A 27,932-nucleotide genomic window follows, 5' to 3' on the forward strand; every position below is an offset into this window, starting at 1 on the left:
TGAGGCAGAGGCCAGCTTGAGCTACACCATGAGTTCAGACAGCTAGAGCTACAAACTGAGATCCCGTCTTGAAACAAAACAAAAACAAGCAAAAGGCAAAAAAAAAAAAAAAAAAAAAAAAAAAAAGGATGAATTAGGTGATGTTTATAATACTTATAAGGAACCTCTACCTACTTCCAGTAGAGAAATATTCATTAATTCAAGAAAAACAAAATGAGGGGCTGGAGAGATGGCTCAGTGGCTAAGAGCACTGACAGCTCTCCCAGAGGTCCTGAGTTCAAATCCCAGCAACCACATGGTGGCTCACAACCATCTGTAATGGGATCTGATGCCCTCTTCTGGTGTGTCTGAAGAGAGCGACAGTGTACGTGTATATAATAAATAAATAATTAAAAAAGAAAAGCACAGTGAGATGCACACAGAAAGAGGGGGTAAAAGATAACTCCCCCTCACATCCGGGAAAAACCAGGACCAAGAAGAAATAAACATTGGTGTTTTATGTCCCTGAGGTTTACCCTATGTGGGTATTGCTTTTGTTACTGCTTTGCTGGTTTCTGAAAACATCTTAATGAGCATGAATCAATAATATACCCAATGAGCATGTATCAATAATATACCCAATGAGCATGTATCAATAATATACCCAATGAGCATGTATCAATAATATACCCAATGAGCTTGTATCAATAATATACCCAATGAGCATGTATCAATAATATGCCCAATGAGCATGTATCAATAATATACCCAATGAGCATGTATCAATAATATACCCAATGAGCATGTATCAATAATATACCCAATGAGCATGTATCAATAATATAACCAATGAGCATGTATCAATAATATACCCAATGAGCATGTATCAATAATATACCCAATGAGCATGTATCAATAATATACCCAATGAGCATGTATCAATAACATACCCAATGAGCATGTATCAATAATATACCCAATGAGCTTGTATCAATAATATACCCAATGAGCATGTATCAATAATATACCCAATGAGCATGTATCAATAATATACCCAATGAGCATGTATCAATAACATACCCAATGAGCATGTATCAATAATATACCCAATGAGCTTGTATCAATAATATACCCAATGAGCATGTATCAATAATATACCCAATGAGCTTGCATCAGTAACATACCCAATGAGCTTGCATCAGTAATATAACCAGACAGCATAGAAAAGTCTCTTACCATACCCAAAGACACACAAACACATATTCTTAAGAACAACAATTTACTTCATACCAGTGAAACTTCACAACTCATGAATAACTTTCACTCGAATAGTCTTCTGAGTCACACATAATTTAAAAAGAGGTAAGGCAAATGAAACTAGAAAAACAAACAAACAAAAAACCCAAGGTAAAGTTATTAGCTCGGATCAGCTGATACTCACTGCATACTATTAAAAAAGCCCTCTGTAAATTCAACATTGTTTTCATAAAAGTGTTAGAAAAAAAAACAGTACTGTTACCTTTTCAAAATTAAGTTAATCTGAGCTAAATCCACTTAAGTGGCAGAAATGTAAGATATGGCCCAGTGTTAAAAAAACAAAAAGTGTGTGTTTAAAAAAAAAAAAAAAACACCAGAAAGTGTGTGTTATAAATAATATTTTAGCTGGGCACTTGTGGTACACGCCTTGAATCCCAGTACTTAGGAGGCAGAGGCAGGCAGATGTCTGTGAGTTCGAGGCCAGCCTGGTCGATAGCGTGAGTTCCAGGACAGCCAGGGTCCAACAGAGAAAAGGAATTAAAAATTTAAAAAAGGGCTCCCCCTAGAGTTTCCAATTCACAGCTGTCAGCTTAGAAAACTGTTTTGTTGTTATTTTGGCTCACACTTCTGAGGTCTTCTTCCTCAAGGGCTCTGCGGTGGAGTGTTTTGTCCCTTGGGCAGAGGTCAGAGTGCATGCTGGACTTGGTGCGTTCTCCACTTGCCTATCTCTCACATGTTTGTCTGTGAGACAGGTTCCGCAGAATACGGGTTTTCCTTTCCTTCGCCCTTTTTCTTCTCCTCCTCGTCGAACTGTGCTTCAATCTCCGCTGGGTTGACGTAGGTGTAGAATCGAGCCATGATGGCGAATATCACGCAGACAACAAGGAGCAAGGAGGCGAACAGGATGTACTCAGCCCACTGCAGGAATCAGAGGGGCAAGAAAACGAACACACACAGGTCACGTTGACATAACGCCACACGCATATCTTCTTGATACTTCTAGGTGGAAGGCACTTTGATGGAGATGTCAGCCCCCAACAGAAACACTGTCCTAAGTTTCTCTAACGCTCAGGGGCCATTGTATCCTGCTAACATGGGGTGGGGAAACAAGACTTTTGGGAAGATAAGAGAAACTTTCTGAATTTCTTAGCTGTGGAGTTTCTGCACAAGGAATGTGGTTTTCTTTTCTTTTCTCTCCTTCCAGTGCTGGGCTAGAACCTAGAGCCTCGTGCTAGGAAATGCGAGGCAATTCCATGGAGTTGTACCCCAGCCCATATGACTAGTTCAGGGCTATTGAGCTGAACTCACAGAATTGATGGCAGGTTTGTTGTTGTTTGTTTTCTGATTTTGATAGTGGACCCCATTGGGGTATATGGACTTCATCTTGTGGCAAACCTGGTATTGGTTTCCAAGTAACAGAAACCTGCAGACTTTGCCCAGTGCTGATAACTCTAGCTGAGGTCTGGCAATGCTATTCTGCCACTGACTCAGACGGACACATATTTGTAGGTAGTTAGGGAGGGTCGTGGTGAAGACCATTAATAACCCAAGAAGACTAGAAGTTCAACGCCATCATCTACATGGCAAGGTTGAGGGCAACATGGGCTACATAAGACCCTGGCTCAAAAACAGGAATAGAGAAGAAAACAGGCACCTGCTTGCTGAAGTGGCCGGCCCCAGCCACAATCAGTACGATGATATTGCCGACCGCCACGGTTAGAAGCCAGCCTGCCTGAAGCACGGACTTCATGTTAGATGGAGCCTGTGGAAGCAAAGCAGAAGGCATCACAACCCGGATTCCCACTTCGGGCCGGGACAACCTCACCCCCTCCAAGCACCGCTCAAGTGCTTGGAGGTCAGCTTTGGTAAATAATAAAGAGATGGCTAACCTTTTATCCGGTTCTTTGCCAGCTCCCCAGGGGCCATCTGGCACTACAGGGATTTCTAACTTAGTGCTCTAAGCCGCCTCTAGGAACTCAGGTTCACTCTACCACCCCTGCTGCTTCTGTCCTGGGTACAAGCGGTGTGTTGTTTTCACTCACTTCCCCTTGGTGTGTTGTTGCCAAGCCTTAGACACACACATCCCAACTCTGTGGCAGGCTTTATGCATTCCGCCACTACACCCTTTGAACTCAATTAAGTAGTCACATCAAAGAGCACACCAAACTACTCTGATCCAATAGGTATAATATATTTTGCCAACCTAAATAAGTCAAATGATCTTGTAGGATTCCATCCCTTATAAAACATTCATTACAACCTTATTTATGGAGAGATGCGCCAAGAGAAACATACACATCTGCCTCCATCTTTGTTCCTCCCAGAATCTCCTCCCCCCAATCTCTGCCTCCTACCTCCTCTTCCACTTCTAGACCTTTCCTTGCCTATCTCTTTCCTGTCCAATCATATATCGACTTAACATAGACCTACACACCACCTTTTACACATTACACATTTACTTAAAAAAATCAAATTTACCGTCAAACGTAGGCTGTGCACAACTATTACCTCTTGAAAATATTCTAAATGACCAGGTATGGTGTCTCATTCCTATAGGGCAGCACTTGGGAGGTTGAGGCATAAAGATGCTTGAGGATGCCCTCAGCTACGTGGCTTGACCCTGTTCCCGATGTAAGTGTGTTTATGAGTCCAGAGAAAGCAGAGGTCAGGATGGACATAACTCATGTGAAAAGACAGGAAAACATCCCTGAGGCAGGATACCTCTCTCCACAGAGTGTTGTCCTAGTAACATGGGCAGATCTACAGGTGAACAAGACTTTGTCTCACAAGATTCCAGGCAAAGCCACACTCTCCCCAAAGGAAGACTACTGTGTGCACTCCTCTGTAGTATCCCTGCTGCGCCCCCCATGTTACTTCCTCAGGCTCTCCCCACCTGTCACAGCATGGCCTTTCCCAGACAGAGGTAACCCAGCCCATGCCAACCATTACAGACACCGAGGAAGAAGATGCACAGCATGCAATGACTTTAGCTATAGTTCTGACAAATGCTTTAGACATTGAAGCTCTAATTGTACCAATAAAATTTGTCTAATTAGCCCAATATACTTAAAAGAAAAAAAAAGATACCAGTTTTTCTGAGGTAAAGTGTTACATGTCTCCATTGACCTCCAGACTCACTGTGCAGCCAAGGATGACCTTGAACTTGCTTTGTGCTTTTGTGCCTTGGCCTTCCCAGTGCAGGGGTCACCGGAGGTCAGCACTCTATCAACTGAGCTCTCAACCTAGCCTCAGAAATAGGGCGTTACACTGGCTATTAGCAGTACATCTGATTGGATGATGTCACTGGGAGGAACAAGGAGATTCCAACTGGACCTTAAATATAACCAGGACACTGACCTATTGGTAAGTAAGTACTTAGATGCTGCCTTTTAGGCATTATAAAATACGCAGAATCTGCTACTAAGGACCCTGGCAGCAGACCTCGGTTTGTTGTACCTTCCTTAGGACTCTAGTCTTGTGTCTAGTGTGATTATATATCTGTAGATATATAGATATCTACTATCAATAGATATCTATATATACTTTATAGAAATCTACTATCTATATATCTATATATAGAGATAGGTAGACAGCATATATATATATATATATATATATATATATATATATATATATGGTCCTACTGAGTAAAGACATTATTGATCTCATAGTCCTTGTTCTGTGGAAGACACCTCTGGTCATTTGAGAAATGTCCCACATAAGATTGGGCATTGGTATACTTGGCCTTGCTGGAGGAAGTGTGTCCCTGGAGGTGGGTTCTGAGAGTTTAAAACCTTGAGCCACTCCCAGCTCACTCTCTTTGCTCAGTGCCTGTGGCTCAGAGTTTGCACTCCCAGCTTCTGCCCTGCCTGCTTATTGCTAGCCTCATTGCCAAGATGGACTCTGGTCAGAACCATAACCCAGAGTAAAAGTGTATCACTGTATCAGTTGCTTTTAGCTTTGGTTTCTTATCACAGCAGGAGAAAGTAACCATGATGCTTAAGGGGAAAAAAGACTATAAACAGGCCATAAGTGGTGGTTCATGCTGTCTTAGTCAGGGCTTCTATTCCTGCACAAATGTCATGACCAAGAAGCAACCCAGTAAGTGACATCCCTCCATGACCTCTGCACCAGCTCCTGCTTCCTGACCTGCTTGGGTTCCAGTCCTGATTTCCTCTGGAGATAACCAGCAGTGTGGAAGTGTAAGCTGAATAAACCCTTTCCTCCACAACTTGCTTCTTGGTCATGATGTTTTGTGCAGGAATAGAAACCCTGACTAAGACACATGCCTACCATTCTATTTGAAAGCCTGAGACAGGAGAATGATGAATTGGAGGCCAGTATGGGCTGCGTACTAAGACCCTGTCTTATAAAATGAACAACTAAAGAACCCCTAAGCATACACATATCCCAGATTCAAACCAAGGTCAGTGGCATTTTTTTTCCCCTGAGGGCAGCAGGTAGCAGCAGGGAGGAAGGAACAAGAAACAAGACACCTGGGAATAAGAGAACTCCAGTCCTGTGACAGAGAAGACCACCTCGCCGCAGGTGAGAAGGAAGTACTGTGGGATCTGCAGAGCTATGTTCACGGTGTTGGGTGGGATGTCTTCAAATTCCTTCACTTCCAGGCAGCCATCGCTCTGGACCATCAAAGCGCCAAGCAGGCAGTTGAGAAAGGCAGAGATACGCTTTAGAATAACAACCGTTCACATGGACACACTGAGCTGACCTTCTGAGGCTACACAGGCAATTCACATAGTCCCTGCCCGTTTTAAACCTAACTGCGGTGTTGAGAGCCTGCCAGCTAAAACCCCTGGAAAGCACTCAGTCCTGAAGTCACATGACCCAGAAGGAAGCATCAAATATTGGCCAAAGGGAACTTTAAACAAGTGTAACTAAGTCTGCCGAAGCCAACAATAACAGAGATCCAGTGGTGATCCGGTGGTGATCCGGTGGTGATCTGGTGGTGATCTGGTGGGCTGGCTCAGTGGGGAAAGGTGCTTGCCACTAAGCCTGAAAACCCGAGTTTGATTCCTGAGACTCATACAGTAGAAAGAGAGCAGTCTCCTATAGGTTGTTTCCCTCTCTCTCTCTCTCTCTCTCTCTCTCTCTCTCTCTCTCTCCCTCCCTGTCCCCCTGTTTCCCCCCCCCCTTCTCCCTCATCTTCCAACCCTCTCCCCCCATCTCTCTCTCTCTCTCACACACACACTATAACAACGGACTCATGACGAGAGCGTTAGTTCTAAGACCATTCACAGATACTAATCCTCTAACTAATCATGAGCTCGTCTCGAGTGTCTGAGGATTCAGGCCAGCCAAGGTTGACTGGGCCGTGGTGGGATGACCTACTAACCGCCCTTCTGCTGATCACGTAGGTGTACGCGCTGCCAAAGTCAAGGCTGGAGGATGTGAACTCAGTTGTGCAGTTTGGTGAAACCTCTGTGGTATTTATTGTGTAGTTTTTTCTATTAAAAAAAAAAACAAAAGAATAACAGGGGTTATGGTTCTTGGTATTAAAATCTCCATTTTTATTTTCCTTAAGAAAAAGACGAGACAGGCTTGAGTTTGGGAGGAAGTTGCCTGGTGAAGGTACTCACTTGCCGTTGGGAAAAAACTGATACTGGCTGGCGTTGTGACTGGTGATGTTTTCGTACACTTTCCCGCTCATTTTGATACTGATCATCTCGTTCAGGGTGCTGACAAATCTGAAACAGAAAACCATCTGTCCTGTAACTAAATCATAGAATAATTTATCCCAGGGCACACACGCCTGCGAGAGATTCCCTAGGTCTTGAGACAGAAAGTCGTTCTTACAGTTCTTGTCCACCCACTCCTGAGCACACCCTTAAAATAATTTATCCAAGAATACCTATCCATACCAGGAACTACGCCGAGGGCTCAGAAGCGTTGCCTAGTTTCCTGATATTCAGGGGAACCCACTAGGTAGTCATGGAAATAGTAACTGACTCCTTTTCTTTTTGGAAGGGAGCCACACTTTTGTGCTGCTTGAGTGGAAAGTTTCAGAGGTGTTTCCTCTGTTTCCTCAACATGTGAACGTACAAAATATAGAAGTTGCTGGAAGACAGCCACAGGCAAAGCTTCCCTTGGAAGGAGAGAAGCTGCCATTTTGGTTACCTCTGAGAGCTTGGGGGGGCGGGATGGATGCAAGATCTGAGAGAAAGAAGCCTCCTAACTCAATGGGAGGAGACTGTTCTGAGACGCTGCTCTCAGATGGGGGAGGGCTGTGTAGCTCTGGAGTGGTGCTGGCCAGTTTCTGCTGGAATGCAGAGGGGAATGGGTCCTGAAAGGCCTTGGCCCTCATCCCAAGGCTTCTAGCCCTAGCAAGTCCCCTTGCTAAAACCCCAGGAGAGGGCAAGCGAGCCGCCTGCCCTCCTAGGACCGTACGGAATGTCACAGGGAGAACAGATGGCACAAATGTTTCTTCAGATGCTCTGTGCTGGAGAAGACCCCCGAAGTTCTTATACTGCTCCAGGGGTGGGCATGTTGCTGCCTCGAGGGAGAGCCATTTGTTTTGCCGACCAGATAGGCAGATGACAGATCATGGCAGATCGGCTAATAATGATGGACAGTTAAGTACTATAAAGACAACCCCGTCTCTAAAATACAGGGACCGTTTCACCAGCTTCCTGGCACATATTTATTTGATAGAATGGTGTAAGTACACATGAAATTTTTAAAAAGGGATTCCATATCAACACTTTATTTATTTGTGTGTGTGCGTACATGCATGTGTGCGTGTATGTTAGTGTGAGTGTGTACGTGCATGTGTGTGCATGCAGGTGCCCTCAGAGGCCAGAAGAGGGCTTCAGATGCCTTGGAACTGGAGTTAGGCAGTTATGAATCACTTGGCTTGGGTTCTAGGAACTACACTGAGGTCTTCAGGCAGAGTTGTTCCCCAGTCTTAACTCGGGCCATCTTTTCAGTCACCTGGGTACCATGTTCATATATGATCCAGATTCAACATATTTTACCAAATGTGATAAAAAAATCCAAGACCACTTCCATGGACAGACTACACACATAGGCAAAGAAATAGGTAAAAACACAGACTACGGTCATTTTTAAAAAAAGAAAGACTAGGAATAACCTAAATTCCCTTGAATAAAGATGGGTAGAAAATTATGGTGTATCTATACAGAGGAAGGCTTTAGTGTGGCCAAGTACAGACAGGAACCGCAGATGTAAAAACAGTCAAATATTAAACTGACATGTATTATTTATAACATTTTTACAGAATATATGCCTGTGACAATAACTTTTATATTATTCTCCTTTAAAACGTGCCAAGCAAAACACTGTTTGTAGATATGCGGCGGATAGCAACATGCAGTGTTAAAATGCAGTGGAAAGCAAGATCAAATTATCAACCAGTTTCTGAAAGTTATTTCTTTCTTTCTTTATTTTTGTTTTTCCAAGACAGTGTCTCTCTGTGTAGCCCTGGCTGTCCCGGAACTCACTCTGTAGACCAGGCTGGCCTCAAACTCAGAGATCTGCCCACCTCTGCCTCCCGAGTACAGGGATTAAAGGTGTGATCTGGACTTACTTTTTTTTTTTTAATTATTATTTTATCTACGTGTATGTGCTTCTGTGTGTGTGGCACACGTGTGTGGATGTCGGCAGCAGCCAGAGAGTTCTGATCGCCTGAAGCTGGAGATATAGGGTTGTGAGCTGAGCTACCCGCTCTGGGTTCTGGGTTCTGGGCTCAGTGTATTTGCCACAGCCGGAAATGCTCTTGACAATGGCTGGCTGAGCCATCTCTTCAGCCCCTCGGCTTATTTTTGATTAAATACTTGCCTATTTCTTTTTAAAAGGATGACAAGGCCTCAATTTGCTGATAGTGTAATGTAAAAATGTATTTGCTTGAAATTTGGTATTTCCTTCCTTTAATTTACACATTAGTCGGGAAGTCTGATTTTTGTGGAGGCTTTAAAGTCTGCCCATCAGTCTGTCCTAGTTTTCTAGAACTTTAGTGCTGTCTTCAGGTACTACGGAAATAATCGAATCTTTTCCTTCTGTGAAGGATTTGGTGTTGCTACTCAACTGCAAAGCGCTTCTGATCTATTTCCAAAGTTTCCAATGTTAAGAAGCATTTCTAAAGAAATCTAAGCAATGAAAATGTGTTCTGGGCTGAAGAGATGGCCCAATGGTCAAGAGCACTGACGGCTCTTCCAAAGGTCCTGAGTTCAAATCCCAGCAACTACATGGTGGCTCACAACCATCTGTAATGAGATCTGATGCCTTCTTCTGGTGTGTCTGAAGACTGCTACAGTGTACTTATATACAATAAATAAATCTCTTTAAAAAAAAGAAAGAAAATGTGTTCTGAGAACAAAATGAAACCCCAGATATGGGTCTAGTTCAAATCAAAGCACAAAGGTAGCTGTGTGTGTGTGTGTGTGTATGTATGTATGTATGTGTGTATATGTATGTGTCTGTCTGTATGTGTGTATGTATGTAAGTGTGTGTGTATGTATGTGTATGTATGTACATATGTGTGCACATGCCTTGTATAGGACAAGACAGACAATTACAAATATCCAAAGGAAGGACTACAGACTGAGAGGTGTCACTGTGATACCTCAAAATGTGACTTTCTCTGGAGAAAAGGCCTCAAGAAAGAAAAAGAAGCTGTTGGGATCCCTTAATGTGACATGATCGATTAGTGTCCTTACATGAGGAGATTAAGTTACAGACATACAAAGAGAAAGAAGAAGGCTATCGATAATCAAGGAGGGGGGCCTCAGAGGAGACCGGTCTTCAGTACACCTTCATCTTGGACCTCCAGCCAGAGGAACTAGAAAATCATGAATTTCTGTTTAACTGTGTCACCAGGCTGCGTGGCACTTTGGCCTGAGCCTCACACAGCCAGGAACAGAGAAAACGAGAGAAGGAACCAAAAAGCAAAGGTCTTGTGCTGGTGAGATTAATTACACTAATTTTCGTTACCCTGGAGAAAAATCTGGGACTATCAAAACCAAAGATTAAGACACCAGAGACTTGGTGAGAAGCTGACCATTAGAAGTGGGTGCCTGCAAGTCAGAAGCCAACAGAGAAGTCTCCAGACCTCTGGGCCTTTACAGCCATGTGTGAGAGGAGAGGGCATTTTCAGGCCTGCGGGGGTAAATGAAAAGACACCACAGGATCCAGGAAAGACAGTCTCCGGGGCACAGTGTCTGGAGGGGCTAGACAGCATGTGCTTCTGGTAGGTCTCACACAGCATGGAGGAAAAGTGGTCCGCAGGAGGACCATTGATGCCCTGACACTGTAACTAACTAGCCACTTAGTGACCAGGTAAAGGCTAGCTTTTTTGTGTGTCATGGGATGAATGCTGAATTCAAATCACCAGTTGATAATACAATGTGGGCTTTCTTCTCTAAGTTATGAATTATGTTGGTTGAACCAACCTTGTGTTCTTGGTACACACTTGACACTTTCACACCCTCGCTACAACTGGGTTCAGTTAAAGGAATGTGCTAAGCTCCGTTAGACTCGAGGAGAACCAGTTTCAAAAGAAATCTCCATACCTGATTCCGTTTTCCCCTTTCTCTGGCTTTTGGTTAAGACCATCTTTGACCTAAGAGAGAGAAGAAATAATATAAAACTGTTTCCAAGGCAGAGAGATGGCTCAGTGTGTGGGACGCCTGCGGTGTGAGCCTGGTTCTCTGAGTGCAATCCCTGAGAAGGCGGGAGGAGAGCATCCACCTCATACAGTTATCCTCTCACCTTTGTGCATGCGCCGTGGCACGGATCTACCCCTCTCCTATGTGCCCACCATGTGCATATATAAACACAGACGCACATACAGTGAATAAACAGATAAATACAATTTCCTGATACTTAGCTTCTTAGAATCAATTCACACTAGCACTTCAGACTTTCAGCACATGATTCTGGCCCTTGTCTTGGGGAGCTAAGGGCTCGACTTCTTCCTGTTTCCCTCCAGGCTAACACACGTTTCTCCAATTATTGATCTTCGATTGTCATTGGCCCCAAAGGGTATGACTCTCTAGTAATTTAGTTTGCCTGACCTTCGGACATGGCAACACCGTATTGTCAATGTGGAGTTTGCATCTGAGGGCTGTGCAGATGAATCAGGAAAACTACTGCAAAATAAATCTGGCAAGCGTGTTGTTGCTAGACCACATTTGCAGCAGCTCTGCTGGAGTATGTTAGTCTGTGGGCCACAGGCTGCACAATTGCCCCATAGAACAAGCCACCCAAGAGCTTCCTCACTAAGCAAATGGATGAGAACACTACATTCTCACTCAAATCCCCTGGCAGACAGCCTGAGGTTCCTTTGTTCAGATCAACTCTTCCTGTACCAAATGACACACCTACACGCCTGTATCTGGCGTATATACCATATTTTTTATAGGTGCACATTTTAAAAATATTACTACAATTAAAGATATGTTAAGCACGTTATCTCAAAGTCTGAGAATGTGCATATGTGTTCATGTGACTTACATATGTACATGGGGGAGTACATGCACACACAGCATGGGCACACACAACACAGTTACATTATTGTTTATTTACCTTTATATTTTTTAAATTTTTGGTTTTTTCTTTCTTTCTTTCTTTCTTTCTTTCTTTCTTTCTTTTTTTTTTTTTTTTTACACATGGTCCCACTGTGTAGCCTTGGCCAGCCTGAAACTCAAAGAGAACCTCCTCTATCTTCTTCCTGAGTGCTGGAATCTAAGCTGTCTGGCACTACGCTTAGCTAAGATAGGGTCTTCCTATATAATCCAGGCATCTGCTTCCTGAGAGCTGTAAAAAAAAAAAAAAAAAAAAAAAAAAAAACGGTATGGACCACCACGGCTGGTTCCTAGTTTTATTTGTAAATTATAATTAACTGTAACCCTTTTTCTCCACCGGCCAGACCTGGGAGTCAAATGTCTTATGCTTCTCAAAAGTTTGAAGATTGCCTAAAACAGTGCTCAGTATTGGTAAAGCAAAGTCACGCCAATACAAAACTGTGCCCTGTGGCTGGAGAGATGGCTCGGTGGTTTAGAGTACTGGCTGCTCTCTCAGAGGACCTGGGTTCAATTCCCAGCACATACATGGTGGTTAACAACTCTCTGTAACGCCAGTTCCTGGGGACCTGGATGCTGTCTCTGACCTACAAGTACCCATGTAGGACACATATGTACAAGCAAATAAACACTCATACTCATAAAATAAAGTCTTAAGACATTTTAAAAACATGTCTCCAATACTGCAAATAGCCAAGGGACAGCTGAACTGTCAAGTACTTACCACATGGTATTTACTGGGGTCCCACACTAGAAGGGTGTGCCGGTGACCCTGCTCAAACTCATGAGCTACTGAAGTGACTCCTGGGGACCCGGGAGAAGACATGTTTATGCTTGTCAGCTTGTCTATGTCAAAAGTCATGAATGTGTCTGTCTGGAGGTGGAGGAAAGAAGGCAGAGTTACCACTGTGTGCCTGGACACTGTCCTGTCATAGGAGATAGCAATCCCACATTGCCAAGTTCATGGTCATACACACATCCAGAAAACCTTGTAGGGACTTAATACCTGACCTCCTATCACACGGACACTGTCATATATTACCACAGGAATTACCCTGCAATTTTGTTTTTCCCTAAGGAAACACATGCTGTGAACATCATTTATAGTCCTATAAATATTCTACATTATACTACAATATTATCATACTGTATACTATAAATATATCCTATAGTACCATATAGTACTATAAACATAGTTCTATAGTACAGAACAGTACCAGGGAACTAGGGCTCGAGGGATGTCTCAAGAGTTGAGGTAGCTGTTCTTTCAGAAGACCTAGGTTCAATTCCCATAATCCACACGGTAAATCACAACCACCTACAATTCCATTTCCAAGGGTTTTGATGTTCTCTTCTGGTCTGAGGGCACCTGGCACATATATGGTGAACAGTCATTTTTTTAGGTAAACACCCATATACTTAAAGCACCAAAAGGGAAGCAAAGGTTCTGGTGAGACCAATGAGACTGTATGAATGAGAGTATATGAGCCCACACCACAGGGGTAAGACACCAAGGCTCTCTATGTGACCAGACTCAAGGCTGGGAACCAGAGGACAAGGGCAATGACCTCTAGAGCAGGGTTTTCCACAGAAGCACTGTGTATATGAGGACAGATAATTCTTGGCTTTGAGACAGAGCACCACACCTCTGGCTTCTATATATCAAGTGCCAGTAGCACACTCTTAGTTTGCAATAACAAGGAACTGTCTATAGAGACTACCCAGCATTTCCTCAGGGATCTCAGCACCTCTGTTTAAAACCATGGGCCTTCCCTGCTGTTGAAAGTGCCGAGTGATCAGCACCCACACTCAAGTTAGAGACCCACGGGTTTAGAAAGTGCTATGAGGTGGACATTTACATGTGCTAATCTTGGACTGCCTTTGGGGTTTGTTCTCCAATGAGAACAGCTCCTCGGAGCTCCGTTATAAGTCGGGTGGGAAGATGAAATACGAGGTCCAGTTTCCTCCTACTTACCTGAGACATTTGGGCAACTGTCACATTCTTTCCAGGAAAATACACTGTCATGTTATTGTTTCCAATGTTTAAGACCTTAATTTGGACTTGATTTCCACCAGGGAAGACTGGAAGAGTTTTCTGAGATAAAGAAAGAAGAGACCCACAGTGAGGACTCCAGTAGACGGTCACTGACACCTCAGCTCTGAAGACATTTTCCTCCGCAATGTACAGCTCATCCGGAGACGGGCCAAAGAGCTGGCTCAGCCCATGGTCACATTGCCCAGCAATAGAACTTTATTTAGCCTTAACAACAAAAAGAATCTTTCTATATCCTCTAAAACGGGCGAACCTTGAGGGCATTATAAAATAAGCCAATCATAAAAGAGTAAATGCTCCGTGATCATGGTCATGTGGTTTGCCTGGAGCAGCATCCCAGAGACAGATGGTAGAATGAGGCCCGACAGGATCTTGGGTAAGACAGATCAGGGAGTTGGCGTTGACTGGCACAGAGGTTTGGTTTGGGAAGATGGGGAAGTTCTGAAAGTGTGTGTGTGAGCATTCCACAGTGTGATCAGTATGAGCTGTATGCTTAGAAATGGTTAAGATGGGAAATTTCATTTATAATTTGTTCACTGCCATGAATTGTGTATGTGTGAGAGAAAGAGACACACAGACAGACAGACAGACAGACAGACAAACAGACAGGCAGGCAGACAGACAGACACACACACAGAGACAGACAGACAGACAGACAGACAGACAGACAAAGGAGGCGACAGAAACAGATACAGAGAGAATCTCCTCTAATTTTATGGACCACATAGTCTCTGCCTTTAAGAACTAAGGTCTTAGTCCCAGCAGGCAGCATCCAACAGGTATCAGGATCCATTTAGGAATTACACCTTAGTAGATATATCAGAATCCAAAATGTGTTCTTCTATGAAGAAGATGGTTTACGCATCTCCTAGGTGCCTGTTTGCGAGTGACAAGCTTCTCACCAAATCTGAGTTGGGAGCAATCCCATGAGCTCATCTTCCGTTACAGAAACCGTATCATAGGTGGGCCACTCACACCATCCTTTCTCATAACGAAGCCTGCCCATTGGTTTGGTACGGAGCCATTCTTCACACTGATAGAAGCATTTGCTAACTGATGGACTACAGTGCCCCACCTCTCCCCTTACTGCTGTTACTCCAGTATTGCCTGTGGGTGAGTCTCCTCTAGTCCTCCCAGCCCTGAGGAGGAAGATGCTGAACCCAGGAGAAGACTCACATCAATTTCCACCTGCACAATTGCGGCCACCACAAAGGCCATGGACGCCAGGAACATCCCAACTGTCATCTTCTTCAGGGAGCTGATGAAGACAAGGGAAAAGTGAACCCCAGCCTGTTTCACCAGGATGAACCAGGAATAAGCCCTAAAGGAAAATCCTCCCCACTTCCTATCCCTGTGGCTTCCCTACAAAGACAGCTGTTCTGGAATCCGCTGCTGATGTTCTCACTGTTTTAGGATTTTATGTGTGCATGTCAACGTGAGTCATGCACACATACGTGTGAGGGTGCTCTCAGAGGCCACAAGATGTCAGATCCCCGGGAGCTGGAGTCACAGGCATTTGTGAGCTGCTCTGTGTAGATGCTGGGATCGAAACTCTGGTCTGTGTGCTTGAGAGGCAAGCACTCCTAACCACCGAGCCATCTCTGAGTTTCTGCCTTTCTGTTTCTATTCATGACAGACTAGTGAGGGCAAATCGAATGCCTATTTACGTTTTCACATTCAACTTCTACAAATCCTATGGTCACAGCTGATTTTTTCCCAGGCTTCCATTAATAGCATTTTTATTTATTTTAAAGGGCATTTTTAGAGACACTGCATACAGACATCTTTTTTTAAAGCTCTCTTTATCCCTCTCACTTTCTCTCTGTGTATGTGTGTGTGTGTGCGTATGTATGTGTGTGTGTGCATGTGTGTGTGTATGTATGTATGTATGTATGTGTGTGTGTGCATGTGTGTGTGTGTATGTATGTATGTGTGTGTGTATGCTGCATGCAAATGTGCATGAATATGTACAGGTTCACGTGTGCACATAGGGAGGCCATAGTATGTCAGATTTCTCACTGAACCTGCAGCTCATCATATTTGGCTAAGCTGGTCAGCCAACAGCTCCAGAGACCTGGCTGTCTCTGTTCCCTACAGATGCACACTGCCATGCCTAGCATTTTACATCCTAGGGATTTGAACTCAGGTCTTCATGCCTGTTCAACAAAGCACTTTTACCCAGTGAGGTATCTCCCACCCCCAATACCTCTTAACTTTATTTCCTTGAAAATCTCATCTTCAGCCAAGCCTGGTAGCACAGGCCTATAATCCCATCTCCTTGGGTGGCTTGCAAGTTCAAGGTCTAACTAGGCTGTAGAGTGAATTTAAGGCCATCCTTGTCTCAAAATAGATAGGGAAAAGGGCGTTGGTATTCTATCTCAGTAGAAGAATATCCGTCTAGGATGTGTAAAACCCCCCAGGTTCAATTGCCAGTAAAATAAATAAATAAACAAATAAATGTATGTCCCATCATGTTGGTGGGAGCTTTCAGAAGCACATTTTTGAGGCCCTGAACCAACAGCATCTCAGTCAACCCAAGTCAAACATCCACCAACAGCATGTCTGTCAACCCAAGCCAAACATCCACCAACAGCACCTCTGTCAACCCAAGCCAAATAGCAAACAGCCACCTACGTGAAGTTGAAACCACATTTTGCAATGAGAGGGTACACCACCGCATCCACAATGGGGACCATGATGACAATCAAGATGGCATTCACAGTCTGCAGAGGAAGTGGAGAGGAGCCATTAGTGCAGCCACAAGGAATGTGTGGGCCTTGGAAAGTGAGCTGAGCCTTTTTTCCTACCTGCATCTGATCTGGCTGGATATCAAGTCCTCCCTGAAAAAGAGGAGGCAAAATCTTACTGGAGAAAAAAAAAAAAAAAAAAAAAACAGGAAAGGGAAGAAGAAAGGACCAAGGACCAAGGGACTAAAGTGGTGACCAGGAAGGGGACAGACCGGGACAAACCAACTTACGATTTTCCCAGCCATGGTTGTCGCTTGCAGTGTCCATCTGGAACCCTAAAAAAAAAAAATCCACACATTGATTGTGTCACTGGGGAATGTGGCTTTTTAGGATGCAATAAACCACCACCAAACCTTTTACATCAGGACGGAGATATTAGGGAGTTTGAAGTTGTCATAAACGTCTAATCTGCCTCTCAGCTCTGTCACAAACCAGGAAGACAAAAGCCAGTGAGTGGTGCACCCTGGGATGCACAAAGGACCTCCGAGACAGAGCTATCCTCCGGGGATATAAAACAATGTGTATCACCTCTCAGGGTGAGCGCACTGTGTTCTGCAGGTGCTGGAACATTACAGAGGCAAGGCGCCTTCATGTGAAAGCCAGGGAGGGGCTTTAAACGCTTCATCACAGCGGTGGCCTTAAATCTGACAGCCTAATTACAGTTCATCTGTTTCTTACAGGATGTGCTGATTTTTTTATGGACGACTAAATGCTTAATGGATCAGTATAAACCCATCAGCTTCCCTTGTGAGACACCCCGGAGAGTGGCAGCCCTGCCCTGTTTGTACCAGTCACCAGGGACTTAATATGTATTGTCTGACACCCGTCAGCCTCTTTCCACACCCAAGGTGGCTGCTTTGCCCTTTCTAGGCTGCAGCATACTACACACCAGGAGTATGAGTTTGCTCCACAAACTCCACCCTTCCCACAGAGAGCCTAGCCTTCCAATTATCCTATCTGCACACGACACACACCCGCCCACCGTCTCTAGAAGAAGCAGTATCTTCTTGCTTTGGCTAGTAAGTATGGTGTACCGGGTCATCTGACATGACTGTGTAGGATTCCAGTGAATGTCCTACAGATGGTGTCCTATCTATGTGCTAACTGGACTTAGGTGACAATCACAGCAGTGAAGGAGAACATGAAGCTGAGGGGAACATGGGGTGGGGCGGTTGAAAGGAGGTAGTGGTGTATTTATGTGATAAAAGACACCGTGTATGTGTATGAATACTTCGACGATTAAAAAGAAAGTACAGAGCCATAAGTCTGGTCTGGTCAGGACCGGCTTCAAGTTTGAGGACTTGTGTACAGTCATTTACAATCTATGGGGCACTTCTGGTTAAATATTCCATCTTAAAGCTGGAGATTAGAATCAAGGCCCTCTTAATTAAAACAGTCCACAAATCTCTCCAAAGGCAACACCTTCTACCTCGCTGGGTCAGTAGAACAAACTCTGCCCTCAGTGCTGATCGGCAAGGGTCCCAGATGCTCTCTGAGGAAATCTCCCCAGGGTTACTCTACAGAAACAAACCTCATTTTCTCCACTGGTTCACAACAGACATGTGGATACGTTTTAACCAATAAACTCAGTAAGACACAATGACTAAATGAGCAATATATAAAAAGACACTGGAAGGGAATTTATTTGGGAGCTGAACACCCAGTGTCGCTGGGTGTGTGGCCATACTTACTTCATTGTGATCAAACAAGAGACATTACCTGCTGGTCAAACAAGGCCCAGAACATGGGGAGTGGAATGTACAGGAACATCACCCTCGTGACCATCTTAATCTGTGAGATGAGCCGCTCCTGCAGGTGGACAGATCAGCCAGGGCTGGAGTCAACAGCTGTTGCTGCTCTGATGCCAACTAGGGATGTTTGTATCTAGGGACAAGCTGGGAGGTGACGATTCAGTCTAAAGAGTGTGAACGTGGGTTTCTTTAGGAAACCAGACATTTTAAACAGGTGATGGTTGAGGCTGAGGGAGAAGAGCTATTTGGGAGGCAGCCACAGGAACTCCCTAACCACTGGAGCTCTCAAGGTCACTACCACTGAAGTCATGTGATCTCATGGCCTATGCCTAACAGAAGATGAGCCAAGTGGACAGCTACTAGGGGGCCATGTTGCTCCCCAATAAATGATAACCATTCTGTTAAAGTCCTTCAAAGCACGGTGCATAGTTGTATTGAGCACAGTGTTGAGCATTGGGAAGACCTGGCCGAGGGTGTTGCCTGTGTTTCTGCACTGTGCTTTTCCTTCCAAGCCCCCTTCCGGGAGTAGGCGGGGCCTACTTACGTCATATTTCTCTTTTGCCCAGTCCAACCAGTGTTCTCTCTTGGGAAATGCCTTACTTCGGTGCCGAAACCTGTTTTTGATAGCAAACTGAAGGAAAGAAAAAAAAAATTAAATGTTAAGAGAGAATCAACTACATCAGGAAAAAAAGTTTCGATGAGTTCCCTTTTAATGGTCAGGCAGAGGAAAGGGCACATTTTTCACTCGTGGGTCCTAGCATGGCACACTTGCTTCCATTTGTCCATAATCTCTCTCTAATCCAGATGCCTGGGATGGCCTCCCCTGCTCAGCACTTTACCCTACAGCCTGCCTAGCAAAGCACGTTCAATAGAAATGTAACAACACACCTGCAGTGAATTAACAAGTAAAAACAAAATACATAAAAGTCAACTCCAGATCCCCCACCCTAGACAGGGTCTCTCTGTGTAGCCCTGGGTGTCCTGGAACATGCTCTGCAGACCAGGCTGGCCTTGAACTCAGATCCACCTGTGTCTGCCTCCTTTATGATCCTTCATGCCTCGGCTGGATTCGAGGTGTGTGTCACCACCACCGAGCTCTAGTTGATAAGTTTTATAAAGACAAAACACCCAAGTACCCTAAAAAGTAATCTTAAAGGGAAAAAAACAATCAAAACTTTGTTGATATTTTTCTTCTTTTTTAAAAATTGAATTTTGATTTAAAGGAAGTGGAAGGTAGAGGAAAGTTCTGGAGTGATACAGTGAGAGGGAGGAAAGGAGGGAGGAAGGGAAAACAGGAGGGGAAGGGGAGGGAGAAGAGGAGGAGGGGGAAAGATGGAAAGGAATAGGGAGGGAGAGAAGGAGATGGAAGGGGAAGGGAGGGGGAATAAGAAGAGGAAAGGGAGGGGAATGAGGGGAGAAAGAGGGAAGAAAGGGGAAGGGGAGGGGAAAATGGAGAAAGAGGGGGAAAGAGGGGAAGGGATGGGGAGGGAGGGAGGAAGGGAGGGAAGAGGGGAGGAGAGGGAGGGGGATGAGGGGAGGAAGAGAAAAGGGAAGGGGAGGGGAGGGAGAAGAGGAGGAAGGGGGAAAAGGGGAAGGGATGGGCAGGGAGGGAACGGGAGGGAGGAAGAAAGGGAAGAGGGAAGGAGAGGGAGGGGGATGAGGGGAGGAGGAGGGAAGGGAGGGGGAAGGAAGGCAAAGGGAAGGAGAGGGAGAGGGAGGGGGAGGAGCAGGGGGGAGGGCAGAGAGCACTTACACCGATGCACTTGGCCACTTTGCCCATGATGTTGCCCTGGGGCTGGAACTTCTTGTACATCCCACTGCCAAGGACAAACACAACTGCACAGGGCAGAAGAAGAGGCGTCACTGCAGAGCTCCCTGTGGTCTGAGAGATGCTCATCTATCTTCATGGTCTCCTTGGTGGGAGGCGTGGCATTGCTTATAGACTTGTCTTCATCCTCACAAATGAAGACCTGTTTCTAATTCTAGCGACCACCAGCACCTCTGAGGACCAGGAAGCTTGGGCTAAAGCCTGTCACCTCCATCAGTCTCCCTATGAGGAGGCTCCTAGACTCGGTGCAGCTACTTAAACACAAGTCCTAGCTATTTACAGAGAGACAAAGGCCATAGATGCCTTTGCATGCCACAAGAACACATTATTCTACAGAGACAATAAAGGCAGTGCTAAGGTGTTTGGCTGTAACAGCAAAAGGAATTTTCTTCAGGAGAAAGGTATCAAGACCGGACACTAGGTTTGTTGATCACCGAAAACCATGATTTGGTAACTTAAGAGAATTGATGGATCACTTGCTTTCTTTTCCCCTGTTGAGAAGGCTTTGGTAGCCGCTTGCCAGCTTTTATTAACCTTTAAGCTTTTTGACAAACTAAAGCCTAATTCAAGCATAGAACTTTCTAGAAGAGCTGTAGATGCCTATGATCTTTCACAGGAAGATGTAGAATCTATTTCTTAAGAACGACTTACACAGGCTAAATGGGAATATACTGAAGTGCCATCCTCTGCTCAGAATCATGAGAAGCATGCACAAGCCCTTAGAAGAGCGTGGCCATCTTTGGAGAATCAGGAGAGAAAAGATATACTGGGCAGGGGTGAAGGTGGCACTTGTGTCGCAGCAAAAACAAAGCAGAGCTGTTTCAGTATGAGAGGAAAAGGTGAAAAATGGTTCTATTTGATCCTGGAAAGACCAAAAAACCAACCCCGGGGAAAGTGTGAAAAAGCTATGGGGACTTGAGGGGACCACAGGCTGGGTTCGTCTCACACTAGCTTTCACTTAGAACAGCCCAGGTTATGTCTTTGTATATCCTCAAGTGAGGACAACAACAAACAAAAACTGTTCAAAACCATATGTGAACATTCTTTATGCATATGGAATCTAGGTTCTATCATCTGTCCATCTGTCTGTCTGTCTATCATCTATCTTCTATCTATCTACCATCTATCATCTCTCTATTATCTATCATCTACCTATCAATCATCTACTTATCATTTATCAATCATTTATTTATTTATCTAGTCATATATCATCAATAACTCATCTATCCTCTATTTACCTATCTATCTAATCTATCAATCACCTATCTATCAATCATCTATCTATTTACTATCTATCATCTATCTATCTATCTATCTATCTATCTATCTATCTACCTATCATCTCTTTATCTAGTCATCTATCACCAATCAATCATCTATTTACCTATCTCATTTATCAATCATCTATCTGTCTGTCTATCTATCTATCTATCTATCTATCTATCTATCTATCTATCTCCTGAAAGCAGAGGGCGCTATCTTCTGTGCAGGAAGGGGGCAGCAAGAAGGATGAGGAAGAACTGGGATAGTGGAACATGAACGTAAAAAAGAGACAGTAATAATTATGCATAAAATATGTCATAACGAAACTTGCCATTCTGCATATTGTAATCTGTGAAGAAATCTAAAAAGCCATCGATATAAAACCACACATGCAAATGGATATAACTATTATGTGCTTATATCCCTCCTAACAGGAAAGGATTCTAGTAGAAACCCTTGGGACAATGGGTAATGGAACTTAGATTCCAGCAGGGGCGTTTGGTGGCCACTGAACCAACTTGGCGTTTCTTTACTCAAGCTGCTGATGACCAGTGTCAGTGAGTGAAGTTAAGACACTTTCAGTCCCTGGCTGAGTGCTAGCAGCCTCTTCCCTCTGCTCATCTGCTTGGATGGACCCAAATGTCCAAGTCATTGATGCCTCTCCTTCAAAAGCCTTGCAGAATCTCATTTCTCATATAAGATGGCCACCCCACTGTCTCCTCTCTTCGAAGGAGAAAGAACATGCCAAACGCCCAATGGAAGGTCTTCGTGATACTTCTTGTTACATCCTAGTACACAGACTAACAAATTAGCCATGATAATTAATACGGAGTCCGACTTGGACATGGGCTTGTACCAGCTCAACTGATACTCACTTAGGGCAACAGCCATGAGAGCCGCCGGAACCCCAAAGGCCAGTGGGTAACAAGCTTGTTGACTGTGAATTCCGCACTGCTGGACTGAGGAGATAAAACACATTGTGTTTTTGTTAGTGTGTGCATCGCTCCCGTTTCTAAACACGCCCCACTGATCAGATTATATTGTTTTTACCTCGTGCTCTGGACTTACTTAGCTTCTTGTCTTAATGATGTCATGGTCAACTGAGCAACCCATCCTAAGGATTTTCATTAGACTCATATTTTTAATTAATTAATTAATTAATTAATTCTCTCTCTCTGTCTCTGTGTATGGATGGAGTACAGTAAGAGGTCAGAGGACAACTTGCATGATTTAGTTCTTTTTTTTTTTCCAGTATGTGGGTTCAGGAATATAACTCAGATTGTCAGGATTAGCAGCAAACACCCTTTCTGGCTTAGCCACCTCACTGGCCCCTATTCTGTGAACTGTCTAACTCATGGAGAAAAATGTGACCTGGACACTTTAAGTCCAACGTGTGGGACTCAGTAAATTCAAGCTGACACACTTCCACTCACTGTCACACGTGTCCTGTAACACATGGCAGCTATACGTCATGAGCTAAGGAAGGGCTGGACGGTAACTATTTCAGGCTTTGGCTCCTCCACTCTGCCTCCATGGCGGAAGCACAGAATCTAAACGATGCTTATATCCAGGCTCCTGTCCTTGACCCACGGTTTGCCACTGTCTGATGGAGGGTGCTCTTAGCTCTGAGATCTTCATCTTCATAAGGGAAAGTGTTGGGGCTTTGTAAGAGCAAAAGAGGGGGTTCCCAGAAACACCCTGAAAGGACTGGATCCCACAGAGACTTTGGCCTTGTCTTTAACTAGATATTTCACTATCGTACAGAGGAAAAAAAACATTAACTATGGGGAAAGTGATGTTTGGGTAAACATTTCCTGTCCAAGACTACACACAATTCCCATTCATGACAAAGAAGACCCTGTCCCTCGGGCACTGAACACCTTCAATCAAATCCTTGCTTGAGCAGGTGGCACTGGCTTTCTAGTTCCCCACTAATGAAGTGATAGAAACCTTTGGCACATACTCAGTTTCTTTTGTCTTCCCAACTTTGAAACACCATGGGGAGCAAAGGCAAAAGGCTAGAAGTAACCATATCCGGCTGTACGTCTTCCCAAACGCTGTCAATGGTGTCTTTCCCCATTGAAAGGTTTAAGATTAAAAAAAAAAAAATCAATGGTGTGAGAAGGATAGTGTGGAGTCTCCCTGTCGTTCAGGGAGTCGAATGGAGCATAGAAGAAAAAAGTTTACACTTTAGATAATCATGACTATCCCAGCATGGGCCATTAAACACAAGCAAAAGACAAGGTCTTGTGGGTTGGTGTTAAGGTGATACATGATTGGTCAGTGGAGAGGTAGGCGGGGAAAAGGTAGGAAAATGGAAGAGGAGAGAGATTTTGGAGGAGGATCAAGATGGAGCTGGAGAAAGCGGACCTGGATCCTGGTGGCCGTAATTGGCAATAGGTAGATATGAATATTCTTAAGGGGTCCTATAGGTCTTTTTGTCTCTTACAGAAGGGCAGTTTTTAATCTTTGTCCATTGGATTTAATCTTATTGTGTAGAGGGTTTGTGGATTGAGAAATTAATATATAAACCTATATAAAATGCTGTCGGGCCTTAGAGTCATGTTTGTTTTGGGTGGTGGAGGAAAGATCACGCTGGGGCAGTAAGCCTTTGTTTTGTTTTGTTTTGTTTGTGAATAGGGTTTCACTACGTAGCTCTGGTTGGGTTGGAACTCACTATATAGAGCAGGCTGGCCTCCATCTCACAAAGACCCTTCTGCTACTGCCTCCCAGTGTTATGACCAAAGGCGTACGCCACCACATCCATAAGATTTAGCCTTTTGGCCCAACATTTTCATCATTAAAAAGAGAAAACCCAAGTTCTTAGCAGATGGTTCTTACCTCTGAGTATGGGAGTGACGATTGTGGAGATCAGACTTCCCGCGTTGATAGCCAAATAAAAGATGGAAAAGAACCGGTTTCGCTGTTTCTCCTGTCACAGGAGGGGCATGGTTACGTTACGACAATCTGGCTGGGAATCATGGGAGGAGGCAGGGCCTCAGAACTGGACTTGCTTCTGACTTAGTTTGGTCAACAAACATCTTACTTTCAGGCATCCCGAAAAACTAGGACAGACACGGGACTCACGCCCCAGGATGGAGATGGGACTCACACACAAGGTTCTTGATCCCTGGCCTGCTGTTAGCCACTGACTGGCTCTGGTGCAGTTCACAGTCTTACCTGACCCTCTTCAAACTGATCGCCACCAAATGCAGACACACAGGGCTTGATTCCTCCTGTACCAAGGGCTATCAGGACCAGGCCAACCATGGACAGAGCTCTGGGGAAAAGATGTGGTTTAAGGCCAAGGTGGGAGGTCCTCCAGGTCCCCTGTAGTCTCCACCCTCAATGAGAACACTGAAGAACACAGGCTGAGCGTAGAGTGAAACCTGGACGCCACGGAAGTTGGTGCTCACTGTGTTTTGTTTCGTCATTTATATTTAATTGAAAATGCCCTGACATCTGAACAAGGGTTTGCGTATGGGCTTTTGGTAGCCTTACCATTCCTAATGAAAGGATGAGTACATGAAATATTAGCTAAGAGGTGGGGTGCAGAGCTCAGGAGTAGAGTAAATGGTCGGTAAGCTCAGGCCCTGGCTTCAGTTCTCAGCATGCATGTCAGACACACCGATGTCAATCAAACAAACACAAGCCTTATGTCAATGGAAATAGAGTCCTAATAGCCACTTAGTGATAATGACATGGTACAGTTGCAAAGCCATGGGACGGCAGGGAAACTGAGACAGAGTGTAATGAGCACACGGGAGCTTAGGTGGGAACATGGTGAATTTTGAGACTGTATAGCTCAGGCTACACAGCAAGTTCTAGACCAGCCTGGGATACATACTCAGATGCTGTGTTAAAAAGCAGTCAGCAAACAAGCAAGCTTTGTAATTAGTGCACCAAGCCACACTGTAGGGGAGAATAGCTCCAGTAAGAATAGACCTTGCTATCAAGAATTCAGAATAGAATAGACAATGTAGAGTTGCTAGAAACAACCTGCTGTGGTTTCAGGGAGAAACTAAAGGTCTTAGGATATTGGGAAAAGCTGGTGGTGTTGAAGGCCAAGGTCTATAGGAGTTATGTTCCCCTAGTGAAGACACTAGGAACATAAAAACCTTCACATGACCCGTACACTGGATGGCATGTCTCCACCTTATTCAAAGTGAGAGCAGACATTAGAACACGGAGCCACCTTCTCTACAGTACTGAGTAGGGAGGAAGACTTCTCCGTTCTCTTGGGGGGCATTTCAGAAACAAGACAAACCATCAGATCGCCAACTAAGCAAGCAGAGAGGGTGGGGCAGTGGCGACCCTGGACTCACACGTGCACAGGAAGGCTGTCAGGACTGCCATTGTGGTCGTGGTCTGTGAGGTCATTAATTGAACTCACGGCGATGACTGCTTGTCCGATCGTGTAGACGATGGATAATGAAACAATTGTCCTGTATTTAGAAAGGGCAGGAGAGTCCTAGTTAGTGTCACAGTAACCGTTCGATTCTATTCTTAGTCCTGCAGAGTGTCAAAGAGCCCAGTCATGGATCTACCCAGTTTTCAAAACCTGGTAAAATTGGGAACTCTTGGATAGGGAGAACATAGCCGCATAGAGTGAAATTGTGGTTAGAGCGCAGAAGGGGGAGGACCCCCCTCCAACTTCCCTCCACCCCTACCTCTGCCACCACAGAAATGAGTGTTTGTAGCTCTGGACAACCAGACTTTAAAATCTTGGCAGCATTGAGTGTGCTTGGGGTTAAAACAAACAAACAAGACATTGGAAGGGAATGTGTGGTGGGGGTAAGAGAGGAATCGGACGGGAGGAAAGTCAGACTAAATATCATCAAAACGTAGTGTGCGAATCTCTGCTGTTCTCAAACAGCGAGGAAAAAGTTCCAAGCCTGTGCCTGGTAGTTGTGGCTGTTCAGGAGTAAAGGCTGAGCAATTTTACAGACGTCTTTAAAGAAAGCGAACTGTTCTTTCTCCTGCCTGTGTTAGCATTTTGACCTAGAAGAACATCTTCCTTCTCTATAAAGTCCCCCAGAAACTTTCCCTGATAATTTCCCCATGACACTCCCTGCTTTGGTGAGTTACCCACAACGACTTCCCACCTACAGGCCACACGACCCTGCAGCAGCAAGACCTGAGCATCAGGCAGTCTTTCTCTCGCCAGTGATAGTCAGGGTCCCTGTCACTATTTCAAAATGATACAGTGGGCGTGTGCATGTTTGTGTGTGCATGTGTGTGTGTGCATCTGTGTGCACGCCTGTGAGCAAATGACAAAACAGAACAGCAACAACAACAACAACAAAAAAGAAAAAAAAAACCCCAAACCTCAACCTCTTAGAATTGACAGTGTTTTAAGTGCTGGGAACACAATACAAAGTAGAAACAAGGCCACATGTGTCTTACAACTTTCTTTTTCTTGAATCTTCCCCAGCCCCAAATCACAAAACTCGCCGTTCCCACTTCTGTGTCCTGAGCAAGTCCCAGTCACTCACTTGAACTTCCCCAGCCAGGAGTCTGCGATCAGAGCTCCAAGAATGGGAGTCAGGTAGCAAAGGGCAACGAACGTATGGTAGATGGCCGTGGAGAGATCGTCATCCCAGCCAAGGAAGTTCCTGAAGTACAGGACCAGGAGTGCTTTCCACAGACAGGGGTAGGGTGGGGGAGAAACAGAGTTAGGCTGAGGCAACACATCCTCTCACAGAAGCAGCAGCAGGGTGAGCCGGAAACTTACCTCGCATCCCATAGTAGGAGAATCTTTCGCAGAACTCATTGATCACGATGAAGAAGATGCTCAGCGGGTAACCGAGGCAACTCTGACACACAAACAGGGAAGTAATATTTAGACACACTCCTTACAAGTTCACACTCACACCCCAGCACCAGAACACACTCCTCACAAGTTCACGCTGGACAGAGATCCACCTCACATGTAATCAATTCTCAGTTCAGTTCAGAACCAGAACTGTGATTTTTTTTTTATAGCTTTAGGTCAAGACAGCAGTGAGATAGATCAACCAGCAGGAGAAGGAAATAAACAGCATTCCTTAAGCTGAGAACATCTCATGCAGAACTCAGGAGCGTCTCTATCCCCTGCATACGTGAGTCGATTGAATAAAGCATATCTGTGTTAAACGAGGAGCAAAATATTGGGTAACTTACAGGATGAAAACATTGGGGAAGGACAAAGGATACTCACCAGAGACTTGGACATCCCTAAAAGAAAAGCAAAACAACATTAAAGTCAAGTTACGACAGTGGTTTGGCTTAGCTTCGGCCCCTCTGGCTTCCTACAGCAACAAGCCTTAGCATCTTCTGGAATCCCAACACAGGACTCACACCGCTTCTGCGTTGGGGGACTGACCTCCTCAGGCAATGCTTGTGAGATTCAAAAGTGAGAACCCGTGCTCAGGAAACCATGCCTGAACCATTTCCTCCTCAAACACTTCAAAGGCTGCCTCTGTATAAAACCAAACATTCCAGTGTGTCCTTCCCCAT

At 44.7% G+C, this 27,932-nt stretch overlaps 1 protein-coding gene across 1 annotated transcript; it reads right to left on the reverse strand.

Moving 5' to 3' along the window:
• Positions 1-1,965: 1,965 nt before the first annotated feature.
• SLC15A1 (solute carrier family 15 member 1) lies at positions 1,966-27,648 on the reverse strand (the record flags this gene model as incomplete). Its single annotated transcript, XM_080916785.1, has 22 exons — positions 1,966-2,154; positions 2,891-2,998; positions 5,733-5,876; positions 6,590-6,701; positions 6,834-6,941; positions 10,782-10,831; positions 12,517-12,666; positions 13,768-13,887; positions 15,022-15,103; positions 16,480-16,568; positions 16,653-16,685; positions 16,823-16,867; positions 18,312-18,401; positions 18,888-18,974; positions 20,097-20,179; positions 22,310-22,393; positions 24,276-24,366; positions 24,615-24,714; positions 25,760-25,879; positions 26,930-27,071; positions 27,169-27,250; positions 27,634-27,648. 22 exons carry the CDS (start codon positions 27,646-27,648, stop codon positions 1,966-1,968), a joined length of 2,124 nt encoding a protein of 707 aa, XP_080772911.1.
• Positions 27,649-27,932: the final 284 nt, after the last annotated feature.

This window comes from Micromys minutus, assembly GCF_963924665.1.
Source record: "Micromys minutus genome assembly, chromosome: 5".
Taxonomy (NCBI): domain Eukaryota; kingdom Metazoa; phylum Chordata; class Mammalia; order Rodentia; family Muridae; genus Micromys; species Micromys minutus.